General features: G+C 41.5%; 1 protein-coding gene across 1 annotated transcript in view; it reads right to left on the reverse strand.

The window, feature by feature from the left end:
* Positions 1–22,364, reverse strand: part of CSMD3 (CUB and Sushi multiple domains 3) — a 2,043,988-nt gene that overhangs the window by 1,387,087 nt on the left and 634,537 nt on the right. Inside the window, exon 7 of the mRNA XM_030189879.1 lies at positions 15,835–16,137. Coding sequence (XP_030045739.1) covers positions 15,835–16,137 — 303 coding nt within the window. The remainder of the gene's footprint in view (positions 1–15,834; positions 16,138–22,364) is intronic.

Consider the following 22,364-nt stretch of genomic DNA (forward strand, 5'->3'; position numbering starts at 1 on the left):
ATGAAAGAACATCAGTTTTAAGGTAGACAGACTCATGTTATGGTTGACCTTGTCAAATGTGTGTGTGGTTTTTTTTTAATCTTTCCTAGTTTCTGGGTATCCTAAAAAGAGCACAAGATAGCAGAAATTTTAAGAAAGGTCTATCCACCACTTCATGAAAAACAAGCAGTTTATTGCAATTTGAAAACAAAAATAACACCCACTAACCTCCGGATTCTGTATATGGTGCTGAAAAATCAATGCCAGGATCTGCTTGCTGATTGGGGATCTGCATGCAAATTAATTCCTCCATTTTGTCAATTATTGGTTAATTGGCATAATTATTAGTGTTAACAAGCACTTAATTGACACCAATTGGGGATTAAGCGTGGATCGTACTCTACCAACTGCGCTTGACTAGTCTTGAATGGATCTCAATAGAGGACATGGGCATGGGAGGGGCTTGGGCAAGTCATGGGCATTTCTCAAAGTTTGGTGCAGTTTTACAGAATTAGCCTTATCAGGAGTCAGGACTCACAGAAACAGATCAGCGAATGCACTAGAGATCGGTGCTGAAGAAGACTTCGACTGGTGGGGGTTTGGGACCCCCGCCAACAAAGGTACCTGGCGGCGGGGGAGGGTCGTCGTCGGTGGTGGCGGGGGGAGGGGGAGCCAAAAGTGGCAGGGGAGGGTCAAAAGTAGAGGGGGCCAGGGCTAAATCTGTGGGGGCCCATGCCCCTGTGGCCCCACATAGCTATGCCCCTGGTGCATGCCAACTACTGTTTACCACCGGGTAAGCAGCCCATGGTAGAAAATAGAAAATTATTTTCTACCGCAGGATTCAGCGCACACCAAATTCAGAATTACCGCCTGTCTCATGCACTAGCCAGGCAGTAGTGCCGATTTGGCATGCCCTGTGCACGCATAGGCCCTCCCATGCCTTTGTAAAAGGGACCCTAAAGTTGCCAGATAACTTGTTCAATTAATTGTAATGAGCTAAGGCAATATTGAAAAATGACCTCCATATTTTTACTTTAACATTTACTGCCCTGTTTACTAAGCCACACTAGTGACTGCCATGTGGCAATGCGTTGACATTAGCACACGGCAGTCACTAGCGTGGCTTAGTAAAAAGGGAGGTTAGAGTTCATGTATATAGCAAACCTGATCAAATATGGGACTGGAAAACTGCTTTGGGGCCCGTTTGCTAAAGCTTAGTATATGCTGACTAACATTAACATGCACTAAGGGGGTCTTTTATGAAGCGGTGGTAATCTGCTAATCCAGAATTACCACTGCGCTACCGCAGCAGCCCAGTGGTAGTTCCCACCCCCATTGCGCACCATCTTCGACGCTACAAAACTTTTGTACCGCCACTGTTTACCCGGCGGTAATCAGGCAGCGCCACATGTTGCCCAGTTATCACTGGATTAGCATAGGAGCCCTTACCACCACCTCAATGGGTGGCGGTAAGTGCTCCTCCCTGAAATGACTGTGCGGCAAGTGGTCACTTTCCGCACAGCCATTTCTTTAAAAAAGACAGCCTTTTACTTGCTGTGGTAAAAGGGGTGCCCTCAGTGTGTGTCAAAAACATGGGTTGATGCCAGCACAGGCCCCCTTTTACCGCAGCAGGTAAAAGGACCCCTAACAGCCAAGTAACCCAGAGGTATAAAATAGGATGTGCAGCATTTAACATGTGCTATTGTCCATTAGCATGTGTAAAACGTTAGTAAAAGAGACCCTATATGATCATATGTTGGTTGGCCATTGGAGTGACATTATTAGATATAAAAGCCATTATTATCACAGTGACTATATAATTTATATGTGTTAATCCAATGGCAATAAGCAATTTAGACTTTTGACATTTGGTTTGGTCACAAGTGTTGGGCCAATTTTATTTTGAATATGGCATTGGAAAAGATTTCAGTCCCTTGATGAGCTATATTCTCATTTCCATATTCCACCATGTAAATTTCAGAGCTATCATAGATGTCTGAGAAAAAAAAAGAAGAAATGCTTTCAGTACAAAATCTGTTTCATGGATGATCTAGCAGATGTGTAGGCATTAAATACATCCCCCCATGGTACACAGAAGTTCCACATGAATAGAAACTAGATCCATATACTTCATCCAAGAACTTGATAGTTCACATAGGAGCAGATTGTGCAACTGCTGCTTTATTTGCAGCTGGATAATCAGAAACTCATTTGTTAAATATCATTTCTTGTTGTCCAGCCTATTCACAGCTAACTTGGCTAATGCTACTACAATGCAATTCACACGAGGTTGGAATACAGTTTATTGCCTTTTCAAACACACTGAAAATCAAATCAAGATTAATTATTATCTGCAAGGCTTCTGTTGGTCTATAGGTAAAATGATCAGGAAGTCTCAGTTCAATTTAAACTAGATTATTTTATCCCATTGGTGGAAGGAAAATGACTAGTACTAATTGTCTTTTTTTGTGCGTAATCTTAGTAGGGAAGCCATGTCCTGAATGGGAAGGAGAACTAAATTCCTCTTCAGAAATAGCCAGTCAGTGGAAAGCTTACATTTCAATAACTTGTGATTTTTAGCAGAGCACACCAGTGGCGTAGCTATGGGGGGTCATGGGGGCCTGGATCACCCAAATTGGCTCTGGCTTGCACATGCTCAGTTTCATTAAAACAAGTGTGCACAGTGATTGAAAACAGAATAGGGCGCCAGGCAATGTGAGACCAGCGTGGGACAAACATTTTAGCTGGCAGGGGTTAGGGACCCCGTCAGCCAAGGTAGGGGGAAGTGTGCAGCAGTGAATACCCAAGCATCATCTGCTTCCCAATCTTGCGGCCTGATTGCATCAATATTAAAAAAAAAATAATGTTTAAGGAGGAGTATCTTAATGGTTAGAGCAACAGAATAAGAACCAGGTAAGCCAAGTTCAAATCCCACTGCAGTTCCTTATCTTGGGCAAGTCACTCAACCCTCCATTGTATCAGGAACAAATTTAGATTGCAAGCCCTCTGAGAACAAAAAAAATATCTACTGAACCTGAATGGAAGTTACTTTGGCCTACAAATGAAAAAGGTATGAGTGAAATTCAAAATCCCTTCCCTTACATGAGTAGGTTAGAAAGTGTACACATACATCACAATTCCACCCCAGCTTTCTTCATAGAAGTCCTACAAGTACATCACGTAACAGTTGGCCCAGTCCTGTAGCGTGCACCAACACTCTGTTTTATGACAGTCATTTTATATCAGCAGGTCAAACACGCTCTACTTCTTTATAACATTATACCCTTAAAGTTATACCTGCTATTTACCCATTAGCACTTAAATGTATAACTTAAATGTTCATGGTTGAATTTCACTGCTGAACATTTTGGTTTCTGTGTCACCTTCATTGCTCTTAAAATGCATAACTTGCCATTGTTGGAATACAATGGTCAAAATTATACATAGAACAGTCAGAAATTATTTAAAAAAGTAATTACACAGCTGGTACCACTGCTGAACACATAGATGCTTCTGAATACCAGCTTTTATAAGCATATTCCATTTTTTCCTCTATAGTAAATTTGTGTATTAAACACTGACTATAACCAGAAAACTTGACACTGGAAGTTAAAGCACAGCAAGCCACTGGGGATTCTAAAGCCTCTTTCTTTTAAAAGTGACTTTTATCCTAAATATACAAAACCTTTTACAATACAATATTATATATAAGGCAGATATATGTGTTTTTTGTTTTTCCATATCCAACCTCCTCCAGCCCCCGAACAGCTATGGCCATCAAACCCAGCATGCAGACTCTACCCGTCTTTGCCGAGGTTATTGTGTATTTTGAAGCGATTTGGTTAACGGGGGATGGGGGCACTCAGGGAAGGGGGAAAATACCTCCATCAATTAAATGAATAGGTTGCAGGTCGGAAAGTTCTTTCTTGCTGTTGCTAAGCGACAAACTGCTTAGGACAGGGTGAGGGCTCAAAGACTGGTGGAGAGAAACACAGACAGCAGCTGTGCAGTTGTCCCTCTCTCATTCTCTATTACCCTATTTCCCTAACAATTTCAGTACAAGGGGGGTTCAGAGAATGCTGGGAACAGGGTAGGGAGAACGTATTGGTGTCAGCCTGTGAAGTGCGTGTGTGTGTGCATGAATCCACTAACTCACAGGGGAACGCTCTTCGAAAAGGGCGGGAAACTGAATTTCAATACGTGTTTTGACAGGAAAATGATGAAAGCTAAACGGCAAGAAAATGAACCTAAACAAATTGATTGGAAAAGTTAGTGCTAGGTAGTAGGGATACAGTCTCCACATTTTCTGATTTAAGGGAGTATTAAACTCAATGTCAATGTCACCCTTTCTCACACGCCCCTCAGCAAAACACTCCAGTCATACTCAGCCATTCTCACACCCCCCCCACTCACACTCATCCATTCTTATACAGCACTCAGGAAAACACTCATACCTGTTCTCACACACCCCTCTGCAAAACAACCCCAATCACACACCACAGAATAGCACACCTCCATTCACACTCACCCCTCAGTACCACACCCCCACTGATACTCACCCGTTCTCACGCACCCCAGAGTAGCACACCTCCACGCACGCTTACCCCTCAGCAAACTTATACAGTGTTATTACACACAAATAAACCTCGCATTTATCAATTACAAAGTACTAACCTATCGCTGAACAATACCAGTGGGGACAGCTAATGCAGGGATAATTTAGAACTTTAGTTCCAAAAGGTTTATGAACTCTCCCAATGAAGCATTCCATTCCAAAGTTCAGAAGCCCAAGCCTGCCCAAATGATTTAACAAGAAATTCTTCAACTACAGCAGAATAAAAAGCTGAGGTTCATGATATATGTGTGTGAAAATGAAATAGTGTAATAAAACCAGGCTAATTAATGATTAGCAGGGAGATGGGCGTTCTTCTTCCAGGGTCGCCCAAATCGGCATAATCGAAAGCTGCTTTTGGGCGTCCTCAACTACTTTCCATCGTGGGGATGACCAAAGTTCACAGGGACGTGTTGGAAGCATAGCAAAGGCGGGACTGAGGCGTGCTTAACACATGGGCGTCCTTGGCCGATAATGGAAAAAAGAAGGGCGTCCCTGACGAGCACTTGGGCGACTTTACTTTGGTCCTTTTTTTATTATGACCAAGCCACAAAAATGTGCCCTAAATGACCAGATGACCACAAGAGGGAATCGGGGATGACCCCCCACTTACTCCCCCAGTGGTCACTAACCCCCTCCCACCCTAAATTTGTTTTAAATATTTTTTCCAGCTTCTATGCTAGCCTCAAATATCATACCCAGCTCCATGACAGCAGTATGCAGGTCCCTGGAGCAGTTTTAGTGGGTACTGCCGTGCACTTCAGGCAGGCGGACCCAGGCCCATCCCCCCCCCCCCACCTGTTACACTTGTGGTGGTAAATGTGAGCCCTCCAAAACCCACCACAAACCCACTGTATCCACCCTTCATCCCTAAGGGCTATGGTAGTGGTGTACAGTTGTGGGGAGTGGATTTGGGGGGGGGGGGTTGGGGGGGCTCAGCACACAAGGTAAGGGAGCTATGCACCTGGGATCTTTTTTCTGAAGTCCACTGCAGTGCCCCCTAGGGTGCCCGGTTGGTGTCCTGGCATGTGAGGAGGACCAATACACTATGAATGCTGGCTCCTCCCATGACCAAAGTGCTTGCATTTGGTCGTTTCTGAGATGGGCGTCCTCGTTTTCCATTATCGCCAAAAATAGGGGACGACCATCTCTAAGGTCGACCTAAATGTTGAGATTTATGCGTCCCCGACCGTATTATCGAAACGAAAGATGGACGCCCATCTTGTTTTGATAATACCTCTTCACGGGGACATCCTGTGAGGACGTCCTCAGGAAAACTTCAGCGCCCTGTTCGATTATGCCCCTCCACGTATCACAAATTTTCCTCCCTTTCATAGACAACACATTATTATTTTTGTGACATAGTTGAGACTGTTGAATTGATTCAAACATAATTTGAACCATCTGTCCATCATGAGTCATTTTGCACATCACTAGTCCTTTGAAGCTACCAGTCTTTTCCTCCTTCACATGGATGACTAAGAAGGAATTGACTGAGTGATCTTAATTATTCCTTTGTGTGTTTGCATGATTTAATAACTTTATTTGCTATAGCAGCTGTCTAAAGGCACATAGGTCAAATTGATCCCAATTTACTGATATCATATCATGACTATAGGAAAAAGACACAAGCTAAATAGTACTGAATAAGAAGCTAACTAAAACTAAATTCCAAAGTAAATACACAGAATGTAGGGTGTTCTCACAAAGACTGATTTATTTTAATTATCTTTGCACATATATTCAGTCATACTTATATTGCTAGTTGTTTGAAAGAATATACAGCTAAATCTATTTGCTCAAAATTTGAAGGGGAAGATTTCAGTGAGGCTGTAAAAGTTAGGTTTTAGAAATGAAGTTGTGAAGTTGGGCTTAGTAAATGGAGGTATTACCACTTTCATTCACTGTGTACTTGACCAACGTAAATCAGTTCTTCTTCTGTTGTTGGATCTTTCCACTGCCTTCTAGTGGATCATTCTATTCTCCTAAGCCATCTCCAATCCACAGGCATTGTTGGTACTGTCTTGGATTGGTTTACCTCTGATTGATTAGTTTGATCGATTTTATTCTGTCACTTCTCATGATTCCATGTCTCTGCAATTTGCACCAAATGTTGGCATACCACAAGGATCTATTCTATCACCAACCATTTTTAACATCTTTATAACCTCTCTTCTGACACCGGCTCAGACACTTGCACTTACAATGTAAGTCTGTGCAGATGAAATTCAGATATACTATTGATTCAAATGCAACTTACAAACTTTCCCTTTTTAATCAAAAATTTACAGCAAATGCAGACTGGCTTAATAACCATAAACTGGTCTTAAACCCTTCAAAATCTAAGGTTATCTTTTTTTTTCTTCTTTACCAACACCAGTGATTCTTTCAAGAATCGAAATTCCTCAAGTAGATTCTTTACAAATTTTAGGAGTTTTGTTTGATTCAGAATTTTCGTTCCAACCACACATTTCAAAAGTTGTCTGCAACTACTTTTATAAATTCTGGCTTATTCGCTCTGTGCAATCATTGGTTTCACCTTCCACACTCAACATATTGATCCATTCATCAGTCATTTCACAATTAGATTACTGTAATTCTCTATATCAAGGACTTATAGTTAAACATTTACATCATTTATAAACTATCCAAAATACAGCTATTAGACTCATAGCTAATATTAGTAAATATGAGAATGTCACATCATATTTAAAAGTCATGCACTAGCTACTTATCACTTACTGTTCATTAATGAAATAATATTGCTTGTTTTTAAGACTGTGTCATCTGATGAACATCTATCATGACTTCTTATCCACTATTGTCTAAACAGAACCCTCAGATCCATAGGAGCCAGCTCTGTGGGTGCTGTAGGTGCTTGAGCACCCCCAATATTGAAGAAATCCCCTGACTGTGTTCAGGGAGAGGTACTTTCCATTTGGTTTAGCACCCCCAATAATTTTGAAAAGTTGGCTTCCCTGCTCAGATCTTTTGAACAGAATTTGCTTATTGTTCCCAGTTACTGTTCAATTATCCACAAAAACAGAAGACAAGACCTCCACTGATGGAAAGCACCAGGCATCAAACAGTAGAGGAAAACAAGAGAAGAGGTTCTTCTTCTCTTTTTTTTCCTCTACTGTTTGATGCCTGGCAATTATCCACAAATAAACCAGAGAAGCTATATTCTCGGTACAAGGCCCTTGATTATGGAATGCCCTCCCTAGTTCACTGAGACTACAATCTTCTATGACTCAATTTAAAATTGACTTTAAAACCCATCTTTTTACAGAGGCCTATAAATAAATTTTCATTTCTGTAATAATTTTGTCTCTGTTAGTACTGCAGTTCTGGGCATCCTGAATGTACTGAGCTACCCCGTGATTTATCCCACCCTCTTTTCTATTAACTTTGTAGTACTATCCCACCTCTCCTTTTGTTTCTTGTCTAAGACATGTCTTTTCTCATTTTATTATGCTTTCTATTGTGTTTATGTTTATATTGTGTTTTAGATTGCAAGCCGCGCTGAAGGAATCCGTAGAATGGGATAGTAAATGTAAATAAGCTTGGAGGCTCCCTAGCCCTCGTTGGCAGCTTTTATGCTTTCCCCTGTAGCCCTGCCCCTTCCGGCTTCCCAACCAATGGCAAGGGGGTCTCCTGCCACGTCATCTCAATCGCCGATGGGGAAGCCGGAAAGGAAGGGTCGCTCTGACGCAGGAGCTGCCGGGCAGCAGCCGCCAGGTTATGTGCGGCTGCTCGGCATGCCCCTCGCCGGCCTACCTATAAGTTTGGAAACTTGGATCAGATTAGATATAAGTATTTATGTTAGTGGATTATATGTATGCCCTTGTGATCTAATTGTGCTATAAAGTAGAGCACATGCTCAATGAATGTGTTAACTGATTTCAACTGTTTTAAGTCTAGTAGGTGGGATTGTTTAGACTGCACCACTGGGTATGAATTATTTTGATTATTTATTTAATTATGTATTGATGCTGTATGTATACATATGGATGGTTTATAATTATATATGTGTATATTATGTGGGCATTGTTTTAGTCGGACAGCTTTTTTTTTAATAATTTACACTTATACGTATTATATGTTTTGTTAACAGTTGCGATTTCAAGCCCAGCCTGACACAGCCCTTTAAGAGAGCGAAACATGACTGTGTTGGGCTTTTTATTTATTTTGGATTTTGGTGGTGAATAAATTAAACTTTTTATGAAAGCTCTGTGGCGATTTGCTTCTTTTTTTCATTCTGTGCTGGATCTTGTAAGTCATCTGCCTTCTTGTTTTTTTGGCCGGGACAGAAGACTCAGGTTGCTGTGGATATGGTGCATCAGGCTTGGTGTTTTTCATCTGTTGCTGGGATTATGGTGTGCAGTTACCATGATCCTTGGTTTTTCAAGATGTTATTTCATGGGGAATTTGGGGGCTAGTTAATAGTGGGTTTTCTGCAGGTCATTGGTGGTACGCTGTGCAGAGCTGGATATGGGGCCATGCATGAATGGTGTTGGTGGCACCCAGTTGTGCACTGTATTGCGGAGTGCTTTTGTGTTTGGTGACTGGCGCACATGCTCATAGTTGTGGGAGGGCCACTGGGCCTCAAATTGAGCGCAGTCCTGTTGTGTGAGCATCACTTTGGCGGTGGAATTGTGTGTGTGGTTATTGTCCCTTCCTTTCCATGCTGCATTCTGGGCACACATTAATGGGGGTTCATTTACACACAGGGATTTTGGTGCAGATAAAGCAGGGTGATACAGCTTGAGGGAAACAGATTGACACTGCCCGCACACTTTTTACTCATTAGTATCGGAAGCACATTCAGCACACCCTTGTGTGCTGTGGGCATGCCTCATGCCTGCCCTGTGTGAGCTCCCCTTGTGGGGTTTGGGTGGGTACTGGGAGGAAATGATCTCATGTGGGATTTAGGAAGGAACCCCAGGAGGAAACACTCGGCCTCCTTGTGATGTTGGCAGCCAGGCGCTTCCTCCAGCTCGGCAGCCATTATTGTGCTGCTGGCGTTTTCCCCCATAGGCCCCCCTTTTTTATAGTATTGTGTCTCATACTCAGCCATGTCCCTTCCGGTGGATTTGGAGCATGGGTGCAGTGCTTGCGCTGCTACTGCTTATTCTGTGCCTACTATTTAGTGGTATAATGAAAGTGTAGAAAGCATGCAAGCGATGACTGGGAATCTATTAAAAAAAAAAAAATGCTGTTTGAGCGTGGGAATGGTACTGGCACTGTTACTGCTCGTTCTGTGCCTATTCCTTAGTAATATAGTGAAAGTGTGGGAAATGTGCAAGCAATGACTGGGGCTTTTTGAAAAATTGTTGTGGCTGATCCTGATATCTTTGTTCAGTACTAGGGTAATGTCTGAGACAAAGTTTGCACTACGTTTTCACTGCATCCCACTGAAGGAAGGGAGAATTCACTCTTCAGAGTGACAGTTTTCTGAAGTAAAAGGAACAATGTCTCTGCACCACTAGGGGAGTATAATGCAAAAAAAAAAAAAAATCTAGCATATTCTTGGGTCATCCAAGGTAGCTTCTTGTAATGGGATTTAAATCTGCTCAGATGTATCTCATTTTCACATCAGGTTTGAGTGTGCTGGTTAAGAATTCATGGAGACTTCATAGTTGAGTCCTGAGGGTGATTGTGCAAGTTGCTGAGCCTTAACAGCTGCAGAAGGTGCAGAGGGGATGGTGATTGAGTGACACACGGGGCCCAGGTAGACACCTTGGATGGGTCAGCTCCACTGGTTCTACCAAGCAGCCATATTATAGTAACAATTAACAAGTCCTGTGTTTCCAATTTAGTTATGGACCTCTTTGGCCAATTTGGTAACAGCATTTAACATGTCTGTGCTTAAATAGGTGTGGGACAAATTCCAGGATGAAAAGTCCATAGTCGGTAAGAAGATAGACATGGGGAAGCCACTGTTTGTCCTGAGAATTGGTAGAGCCTTGTATCTGGGACAGGCCACTTTGAGAAACAGGATTTGGGCCAGATAGATCATTAGCCATTTGGGTGAGTCCTGCATTGCTGCTTCATACCAGATATATTCCAGGAGGAAACATATTTATTCATTGCTTATACTACTACTCCTATATAGATTGCAAAATACGTTACATAATGAAATGCATATGAACCTAATTTATGGCCTTTTTGTAGCATTGTTTTGCAGATATCCTTCCTGCCTATGATGCCGGAGCCAGCTATGAACTCCCATACATTTGATGGGCACAAGAAGTTCTGCCCAATCTGCCATTCGGGTGTTGGTAGGCACTACACCTAGATAGTGAAAGTTTCAATTCAGATCTTCCTTGCTGGTTTCTCAGTTATGGATTCATCCTGTGTGGATACTGGGGCTGGCAGACATGTCATTGGCAATGCTGGTTATGCGGACATTACTAGCACATGGCGGGCGGAGGCATCTGTGTTTCCCACTATCCAGTTTGCAGTTCTATCTGCTTTATTAGAGATAATATTTTTTACTCAACGTGTAATTAAGCCAGAGAATGTGGTAAAAGCAGTTAGCTTAGCAGTGTCTTCCTAGATATCTTCCTAAAAGTAAAGTCCATCTTAATAATGGCTTAAAGTCCTTAAGCCATTATTAAGATGGACGAAAATCCACTGTTTATTTCTAGGATAAGCCACATAAAATGTATTCTACTGTTTTGGGATCTTGCCAGTTACTTTTGACCTGGATTGGCTACTTTTAGAAACAGGTTATTGAGCTTGATGGACCTTCGGTCTGTCCCAATATGGTAATGCATATGTTCTTATATTCTTATTTATGAGGCGTGGTTTATAGAAGCCTGGTCTCGGTCAGTTGCCGGCTTTTTAAGTATTTTCAGCAGGACAGAAATGTGTGCTAGAATTTATGCAAGTATATTCCATTCTCCACAGCTTGCTGTATGCGTATTCTTGAGGAGGGATACACATTGAAGTTCTTACTACCTTGCCATAGGATAGTACACTAAAATGGCAGAGAAGCATGAAGTCAATAATGAGGGAAAATGGTAGACTGGATTCACAAGAAGGCAAAGGATTTTGACAACCGTAAGGAGATATAGTTGTTGGCATTCATATGAGGGAAAATTATGATCCCTATTTTATAACCCAGTCTTCGCCTGTTCATTAATCATGTTGTTTTAATCATTCCTGGGTGGTATGGGGGCTGGGAGCAGTGGAGTGAGGGACTTTTGGGAGGGAAGATGTAGGAAATTGTTTTTTTCCGCCCTTCCCTCCCTCCTTTTCTGATTTGTTTGGGAGGGGGTAGGGTTGCTTAGATTGGGTTTATTAGGAATTAAGGTTTCTGCTCTGGGGCGAGGTCACAGCTGTGAGGAGAGGCATGATTCCAGGTGGCCATTTATTTGGGGAGTGGGAGGGAATAAAATGGAAAGGAAACTGGGTTGTGATCTGCTCATGTGTGACACCAACATAAGTAGAGACTAGGAGTTGGCATCACCGCAAGACTTACTTATAAGTTGTATTGGTTATACATGGCAGCTATGTTGGTACCAACCAGCCAAAAGGGGAAGAAAGGACATACATTTTGAACATAAAATGCCACTCTGGAAGAAAGGGGATGTTGTTCATTTAACTTTGGATTAATATGGTTTCTTAATGTTGAATTGTTTAAATAAAGCTGAGGCAAAATTCCTGTCAAGAAGTTTCGATTGCGGTTTATTATTAATTTTTGTGTGTATGTGTCATTTGTCACGTTTGTCTGTCGTGAAATAATTGTAAGCTCTGTAGAGCAGGGACTGTCTCTTACATTTTTGTGTACAGTACTGTATAAGTCTAGTGAAGCTATAGAAATGATAACTAGTAGCAGTAGTAACATAGGTACTCATGTGTCTTTAAAGTATAAGCATCTGTAATTAGCCTTAGTTGCACAAAAAATTCAACTGTACAAATTTACACCTGTTCCTAAGGTAACTTAAATATATGTGTCTGTGTGTGTGTGTGTCTGTGTGTCTGTGTGTCACCTACATATGTACACATAGATTTTATAAAATATGCAATCCTGCCCAGTCTAGACCTCCAAGAATGTCTATACATGGACCATGTAAACATACGCGCAATCTTTCAGGATATTTACTTAATCACATGTGAATGAAGACATACATTTTTATAAAAGGATTTTCCATGTGTAAATCAAGCTTTCCATCTATAAAAACCTTTATAAAGTTACCCCCAAAAACGGTTGTACTATCTCTGCAGCTGTAAAGACCATGGAGCTTATTTTCAAAGCATGTGGATGTCTCAAAATGTCCAAATAGATATCTATGTGCTTGAAATGTCCAAGCTCCAGCGATTACGAAATAGGAAGAAACATCCAGGTTTAAATCTCACTACTGTTTAATTTTTTGTATTATTGTGAGCCCTCCAGAAACAGAAAATTACCTACTGTGCCTAAATATATAAGTGGCCTGCAAGACTGAAGGCTATTGAAGTAGTGTACATTCGGGTACAGTAGGTATTTTCCTGTTCCTGGAGAGCTCACAATTACAAAATAAAAGAGTTGAAGTGGGATTTGAGCCTGGGTCTCCTAGTTTAACGTCCACTGCACTAACTACTGGGCTGCCCTTCTGCTCTGTGTGGCCATTCTTCAAAGAATACTTCTAGACAGAAATCCTTATCCCTGCTTTTATGCCGTTCATTCCAGAATGTAAAATCACTGTTTATGCTGCATTTCCTCAGTACACAGACATCTATCCCATGTATTTCCAGTTAGAAAACAAATGTGAGATGGATATCTGTTTTGGACGTTATGAACTGGCTGTCTCTATTCTAACTTGGAAAAAGACTTCATCAAACTGTGGCAAGCAGCAGTAATTAAAACCGGACCACGCAATCAGCAGATCAGCATGCACACAGTGACAAACCAGCTTGTTTTCGAAAGAGATCGCCGGCCATCTTCCGACACAAATCAGGAGATGGCCGGTGATCTCCTGAATCCAGCCAACTCGGCATAATCGAAAGCTGATTTTGGCTGACTTCAACTGTGTTCCATTACGGGGCCGGCGAACGTTCAAGGGGGCGTGTCAGCACAGTAGTGAAGGCAGGACGGGGGCGGGGCAGGGGCATGCGTTGAGATGGCCGGCTTCGCCCAAAAGTGGAAAAAAGAAAGCCGGCCTTGACGAGAATTTGGTCTGCTTTATTTGGTCCCTTTTTTTCAGGTCCAAGTCCCCAAAAAGTGCCTGAACTGACCAAATGACCACCGGCGGGAATCGGGGATGACCTCCCCTGACTCTCCCAGTGGTCACTAAGCCCCTCCCACCCTCAAAAAACAACTTTCAAAACTTTTTTTTGCCAGCCTCTATGCCAGTCTCAAATGTCATACTCGGGTCCATCGCAGCAGTATATAGGTCCCTGGAGCAGTTTTAGTGGGTGCAGTGGACTTCAGGCAGGCAGACCCAGGCCCATCCCCCCTACCTGTTACATTTGTGGTGGAAAATGGGAGCCCTCCAAAACCCGCTGAAACCCACTGTACCCACATCTAGGTGCCCCCTTCACCCCTTAGGGCTATGGTAGTGGTGTATAGTTGTGGGGAGTGGGTTTTGGGGTTTTGGGGGGTAAGGGAGTTATGCACCTGGGAGCTATTTTAATTTTTTTTGTTTACTTTTTAGAAGTGCCCCCTAGGGTGCCCGGTTGGTGTCCTGGCATATGAGGGGGACCCATGCACTACGAATCATGGCCCCTCCCATGACCAAATGCCTTGGATTTGGCCGTTTGAGATCGCCAGCTTCGGTTTCCATTTTGGGCAAAAACCGATGCCGGCCATCTCAAACCCGGCCATCTCTGACATTTGACCGGCCCCAACCGTATTATCGAAAAAAAAAAGATGCCCGGCCATCTTTTTCGAAAATACGGTTGGCTCCGCCCACTTGCGGAGCCAGTCCCCAGAGATGGCCGGCCATGGAGATGGCCGGCGCCGTTCGATTATGCCCCTCCATGTAATCATTGGTCAAAAAACCTCCTGTAATGATTAATTACAACAAAAAGATATTCCTTAACAAAACACAGTCTTCAGCACTTGAACGTCATGCAAATCCAATCACAACTGACACATATACAGATAATCCAATGCATCCGTGTCCAAACTCGGTCGCTCTGATTTGCCAGGGAAGATAACAGTGTGGTCCCGACAGACCCATTTTGCTCCAGTTTCTTCTGGAGACCAGCACTGTGTCCCAAATTTCAAGGGAAGTTTATAGACATATATTTTCTTTGTAATTAAACTTACAGGAGGTTTTTTTGACCAATGATTAGTTTTTCACTATGTGCACGCTGATCTGCTGATTGTGCGGTCCTGTTTTTCTTACCATTGCTTGCCACAGTTTGATGAGGTCTTTTTCCTCCTTATGTAAAAATGTGGGTGTGCCATTATTTTGATTCACTGTTATTTTTCTGGTTTCTCACATTATTTGATTGGTGAATCAGATCTGTATTCTTCTTACCTGGAGTAATCTATTCTAACCTGGACATCCTTTCGAAAATGCCCCTCCATGACTACTTTTAAACTACAGGTTTTGTATCAGTTTTGAAAGTGAAATTACATGTACTTTGAACACTGCTTTTGGAAAAAGTACCTTTAGAATCTTGCACCTCCTTTCTCTGTGGCTATTTTTTTAAACCTAAATAACACTCTCACCTTGAAACTATGAAACATACATATTTGTTGCAATACCTGCCATTGAACCCATCCAGTTTATGTGGGTAAAGAAGTGTTACAGAACACATTTACTTCTATCTATACACAAGGTGGCAATTTTCAAATGGCCCATTTCTGGAGTTAAAATGCTATTTTCCCCATGAGAATGGATTTGAAAATTGCTCTATCAACATGCATCGGTTCATCACAGTGCACTGATTAATCACAGAAAAACTACAAAAATAACACACTGAATTGCAAATGGTTATTTAAGTCACAAGGACATATAACTAACCACAATTATTCCTCTTTTTTATTCTTCCTCTATTAAGTACAGAAAAAACATGAGACTATAACTCATAGTTTACTGTTATGTGAAATTTCTTGCATTCTGAATAAGAAAAATAAGCCATGAAGAGCATTGTTATCCCTAAAATTTGATGACAAAACCTAACTCTAGAACTAGAACTGACTAGGAAGAACATTGTTGTCGAGTAGCTATAAATCTCTGCTGTGCTATATTGTGAAATAGCTGTGGCTAGTACTTAAGGGTCACAAGTAAAATAACATTCAATACCTCTATGAGTACCACCTGCAAGCCTTTCTATCTGTATCGCGTTGCGTGGTCGTCTTCTTGTGCTTTGTGTTTCTGCTTGAGGAAGGGAGAGCAGGCCCGTTGATGTGTTGGATTCCAGAACTGCTTCTCTGAGAGACACAACTCGTACTTGGCGTTCTTCTGAAACTCCTTGCGTGGTGACAGCAGGAACACTGGACGCAGTAACATCAGCAGATGTGCTGGTAAGTGAAATAGCACCAGCAGTAGCCGCAATGTGTTCCTTTAACTCACCACTGGAAGTAGTTTTGCTCAAAGTGGAAGAACCTGCGGGACACACAGTAGCACTGGATGCTAACTTTTTCTTTTGCATTGTGCTGTTATTAAGTTCATTTTATTAGATCAGGTTTCTTGAAATCCATGTTAGAATAACTACTGTGACAGACAAAAATCAATACAACACAAATGAAACCTCTGTAATGCAAGCATCCAAAAATAAAGAATTCATGTTCAAAATATGTGACAATTTTAGGCATATCCATTGGTAAGATCATCTGTTATTCTCAGTGTATTTTTTTTTTCTCTGCGTTCAGGGATCCAGAGTGGTGAGAACAGATATAAATAAGAGAAATATTGCCAATAATTTTTAATCTTCTGAGAGCATCTATTGAAAAATAAGGAATTGCATTTGTGTTTCTGAAGCATCCTTCATTGATGTAAGATCTAAAAGGCCACATTTATCAAATTTGGAACTGTCCAGCACTAAAGTGCAGCAAAAATGTTGTTCACATAATCATGTCTGTTACTATTTTCTTTCCATCCCTCCTTCCTTTCCACTTGCACATATTGTTTTAGCTCTTTACTGTTAGTACCATGTATCCTGCTTAACTAAAAGAAAGATTTCTATAGAGGTGCACAATTTTACTTTGTTTTCCGAGTTTAAAGACTACATTATCGCAATAAATTATATACACAGCACATAGACTACGCTTTTCGATATGTGGGAATATATTTTAATCCATCAACTGAGATTAAGTAACATATCATAAAGAGTTGCATTTTTGATATGACATCTAAGTCGGACTTTGGATGTTTTGTGCTAAATGTTCCAAATCTGAAGAGGAAATATGGCCATTTCTAAAACAGCAAAATATGTATCTTTTTTTTTTTTCAAGAATAGCATTTGTAACAAGTTTTTGTGCTCTGTGTATTTATCTTTTCAGGGATTTCAAAGGAACTGACTGTGCCGAGATGAGGTAATTTCTCAAGGAACAGTGAGCGGGATGGGAACAGCTGAAGGACGTAGAACAGCAATGGACAAGGAGTTATATTAAAGGCGACTAAACTTTATGTTAGAAAATTACATAAAAGTAAATGGAAAAGAAGGCCTCTCTGGTACTCAAATGTAGTAGCTGAAAAGATAAGGGAAAGGAGGCTAGCCTTTGCACGTTATAAGACGACTCAGAAAGATGAAGACAGGAGAGAATACCTAAACAAGTGAAGAGAAGCTGGAAAGCAAAGCCGCAAATGGAGGAAAAGATAGCTAATACGGTAAAATTGGGGGACAAGACCTTTTTCAGATATGTAGGTGACAAGAGGAAGTGCCATAATATCATTGTGAGGCACAAAGCTGAGGGAGAGAAAAAAGATGATAGGGAAAAAACTGAACTGCTTAATGATTAACAATTATTTTAGCTCGGTGTTCACGAATGAAAGACCGGGGGTAGGGCTGCAGAAAACAAAGGCTAAAGGGGATGGATGTATGGTAGACCAAGACACGTTTATGGAGGCCTGTGTTCATGAGGAGCTTGCCAAACTAAAAGTAGACAGAGTGATGGGGCCTGATGGGATACACCCGAGGGTGCTTAAGGAACTCAGAGAAGTTCTGTCGGCTCCGCTGACGGACCTCTTCAATGCTTCCTTAGAAACTGGAGTGGTCCTGGTGGACTGGAGAAGGGCGGACGTGGTTCCTTTGCACAAGAGTGAAAGTAAGGAAGAGGTTGGGAATTACAGACCTGTCAGTCTGATCTCGGTGGTGAGTAAGCTAATGGAAACATTTCTAAAAAGGAGGATTGTGACATTTCTTGAACTACATGGAATGCGAGACCCGAGGCAGCATAGCTTCACTAGTGGCAGGTCATGTCAGATGAATCTGACTGTCTTCTTCGACTGGGTGACCAAACAGTTGGATGTGGGAGGGGCGCTTGATGTGGCATACTTGGATTTCAGCAAAGCCTTTGACACGGTTCCGCACAGGCGACTGATAAATAAATCGAGTGCCCTCGGTGCGGGACCTAGTGTAACTGATTGGATAAAAAATTGTTTGAATGGTAGGAGACAGATGGTGGTGGTAAATTGAGCTTGCTCTGAGGAAAAGGAGGTAGTCAGTGGAGTACCGCAGGGATCAGTCCTAGGGCCAGCTCTTTTTAACGTCTTTGTGAGTGATATTGTGGAAGGGCTGTCTGGTAAGGTTTGTCTCTTTGCAGATGATACTAAACTCTGCAACAGGGTGGACACCCTGGAGGGTGTGAATGACATGAGGAAGGGCCTAGCGAAGCTAGAGGAATGGACCGATATTTGGCAACTAAGGTTTATTCCCAAAAAATGCAGGGTCGTGCACTTGGGTTGCAAAAATCCAAGGGAACGGTACAGTATAGGGGGTGTAGTGCTTCAGTGTGTGAAGGAAGAGCGAGACTTGGGGGTTATTGTGTCTGACGACTTTAAAGCTTTCAAACAGGTAGAAAAAGTGACAGCCAAAGCCAGAAGGATGCTTGGATACATAAAGAGAGGCATGACCAGCAGGAAAAAGGAGGTGATAGTGCCGTTGTATAAGTCTCTGGTGAGGCCTCATTTGGAGTACTGCATGCAGTTCTGGAGAGCACATCTACGGAAAGATATAAACAGGATAGAGTCGGTTCAGAGGGCGGCTACGAAATTAGTAAGCAACCTTGAATGCAAAAATTACATGGACAGGCTTAGGTACCTCAACATGTATTCGCTGGAAGAGCGGAGGGAGAGAGGAGACATGATAGAAACGTTTAAATATCTCAAGGGCATTTATGTACAGGAAGAGAGCCCTTTTCAAATGAAGGAGAGCTCTGGAATGAGGGGGCATACGACAAAGTTAAGAGGGAATAGGCTTAGGAGTAACCTAAGGAAGTATTATTTCACAGAAAGGGTGGTGGAGGCGTGGAATAGCCTCCCGTTGGAGGTGGTGGAGTCAAGGACTGTTCCAGAAATTAAAAAGGCATGGGATAAGCATGTGGGATCGCTTAGGAACAGGAAAATTAGGGGTTACAGAGGATAGGCAGACTGGATGGGTCATATGGCCTTTATCTGTCGTCATGTTTCTATGTTTCTATTATTTTTAGTAGACTGGTCCCCTAGGCATCCCAGGAAATGAATGGGGCACCCTAGGGGACACTGCTGTGAACTTAATATAAATGCTCCCAGGTACACATTTCACCATTGCTCCCTTATCGTATCTGCTGAGCCTTCCAAAATCCACCCAAAACTTACTACCCCCAACTGTACACCACAACAATAGCCCTTATGAGTGAAGGGGATACAGTGGGTTTCTGATGAGTTTTGGAGGGCTCACAGTTTCCACCACAAGTGTTAAAGGTAGGAGGAGGTATGGGCCTGGTTCACCTATCTATAGTGCACTGCATCCACCACTACACTACTCCAGGGACATGCATGCTGTTCTAATATACCTGACTATAACATCTGAGAATGTCATAGAGGCTGGTACATACTAGTTTTATTCACATTTTTTGGGAGTAGGAGGTGGTCAGTGACCACTGGAACAATAAGGGGGAGGTAATCCCTGAATCCCTCCAGTGGTATCTGGTCATTTAGGGCACCTTTTTGTGCTTTATTCATTCTAAAAACAGGTCTAGAACAAAGTGTTTAGATTTTCACCCTGAACATTTTTGTTTTGTTCCATTAAGGCTGTAAAACGTCCAAGTGTTGGGCGCACCCTAGTCCCACTTTTGAAACACCCCCAACACACCCCCTTGTGATTTGGATTCACTGCAGATGAATTGCATAGATAGATGTTTGCATAACAGGTTTTGAAAATACCGATTTGGATGTTTTGAGAAGATTTTTGTCCAAACACTTCTTTATGACAGTTGATATTTATCTCTTTTGAAAATGAGCCCCAAAGTATCATAGATTCTTAGCGTTTTTTGATAGTAGCTCAGTCATAGAGCTGAAACCTGCAACACAGCCACAGGTTTAGATCTGCTGATGTGGCAGGACTGAGCTCAAACTTGCAAATACAGTACACTGATGAAACTAGTTTCTCCTCAATACTTTAGAGAGTTCCTGCTGCATCAGGTTTGCTGGTCATTTTTTCCCTTTGATAAATAAGGCCCAGAATGATTTACAGACACTGCACAACAGAATCACTTCACAGTCACCACTGAGATGAAACACCACAGAGATTTTACATCATCACACTACAAAAATAGGTTGAATGAGTATGGGAGCATGACATTTTTCAACTAAGTGTAAAGTGACAAAAACGCTACAAATATTTCATTTACTTGAGAATACAGATTTCACCTCATTCATATAGCTTTCTTTTTATTAGCACTTACTGTGTGATAATAGTATTATCAAATGTTATCTGCAGCAAATGGATTTGTAGAAGATCATGCAAAATAACACCACTTTCAGGGCTGTACTACCATCCACCAAGATAGAACAAACAGACAGATGAAGACATGTTTACATAAATTAGGAAAGCTGGCAAATTGGGCAACATTATAATAATGGGTGATTTAAATTAACCTAATATGGACTGGATAAATGTTAGATCTGGAAGTGATAGGGAGGTGAAATTCTTACATAAAATAATTGATTGCTTCTTGGAGCTATTTAAGATCTAGTCCTTAATGGAATACAGGGCATGGTATGAGAAGTAACGGTATTGGATCCGCTTGGAAACAGTAATCACAACATGATCAAATTTGAACTGATAACTGGAGTGAAATAAAAACTCATAAGAACATAATACAAACATAAGTGTTGCCATACTGGGACAGACCGAAGGTCCATCAAGCCCATCATCCTGTTTCCAACAGTGGCCAATCCAGGTTACATGTACCTGACAAGATCTCAGAACAGTAAAATAAATTTTATGCTGCTTATCCTAGAAATAAAGAGTGGATTCTTCCCAAGTCCTTCTTAATAATGAAGTCCAAGTGTTTTAACATTTTATTACTAACAGTAAGCAGTAAGGCATTAGACACCATGTGAATTTTACAAGGGTCAGCTAAGCATCACCTCACATCCAACAAAAGACTCCTGAAGAAGGCTTTTCTAGGCCGAAACATGGCTTGTGTCGAGTCATGTATGTCAAAATAAAGCTGTTTTTTGGACATTGTCTTCTGCTCCTTCTTTTGTCACCCTAACTGTGATTGCCTTGCTTTGTGCGACTGCAAGGGTTACTGTTCTTCTGTTTGTTTCTCCTGACTAAAATTGCACACAATATTTGAGGTGCAGTCATAGCATAGAGCAATACAAAGGCATTATAATGTCCTCATTTTTGTTTTGCATTCCTTTCCTAATAATACCCAACATTCTATTTGCTTTCTTAGCCAATTCCGAACACTGAACAGAGGGTATCAAAGTATCATCAACGATGACACACAGATCCCTTTCTTGGTCGGTGACTTCTAATGTGGAACCTTGCATCACGTAACTATAGTTCAGGTTCCTCTTTCCTACATGCTTCACTTTGAACGCGCTCACATTAAATGTCATCTGCCATTTAGATGTCCAGTCTCCCGGTCTTGTAAGTTCCTCTTGTAATTTTTCACAATCCCCTTGCGATTTATCAACTTTGAATAACTTTGTGTTGTTACCTCACTAGTTAGTCCCATCTCTAGATCATTTATCAATATGTTAAAAAGCAGCGGTCCTAGCACAGACCCCTGGGGAACCCCACTATCTACCTTTCTCATTGAGAATAGTGACCATTTAAACCTACCCTATGTTTTCTATCTTTTAACCAGTTTTTAAACCACAATAGAACACTACCTCCTATCCCATGACTCTCCAATTTCCTCTGGAGTCTTTCATGAGGTACTTTGTCAAATACCTTTTGAAAATCTAGATACACAATATCAACCAGCTCACCTTTATCCACATGTTTATTCAACCCTTCAAAGAAATGTAGCAGATTGGTGAGGTAAGATTTCTCTTCATTAAATCCATGTTGGCTTTGTCTCATTAACCCATGCTTTTGAATATGGTCTATAATGTTCTTTATAATAGTCTCTACCATCTTGCCCAGCACTGATGTCAGGCTTACCAGTCTATAATTTCCCAGATCACATTTGGAACCTTTTTTAAAAATCAGCATTACATTGGCCACTCTCCAATCTTCTGGTACCATGCTTGATTATAAAGATAAATTACATAGTAATAGTTCTGAAAGTTCATTTCTGAATTTTATCAGTACTCTGGGATGAATACCATCAAGTCCAGGTGATTTGCTACTCTTCAATTTTGCAAATTGCACCATTACATCTTCCAGGTTT

Source organism: Microcaecilia unicolor, chromosome 1 (genome assembly GCF_901765095.1).
Source record: "Microcaecilia unicolor chromosome 1, aMicUni1.1, whole genome shotgun sequence".
NCBI lineage: Eukaryota > Metazoa > Chordata > Amphibia > Gymnophiona > Siphonopidae > Microcaecilia > Microcaecilia unicolor.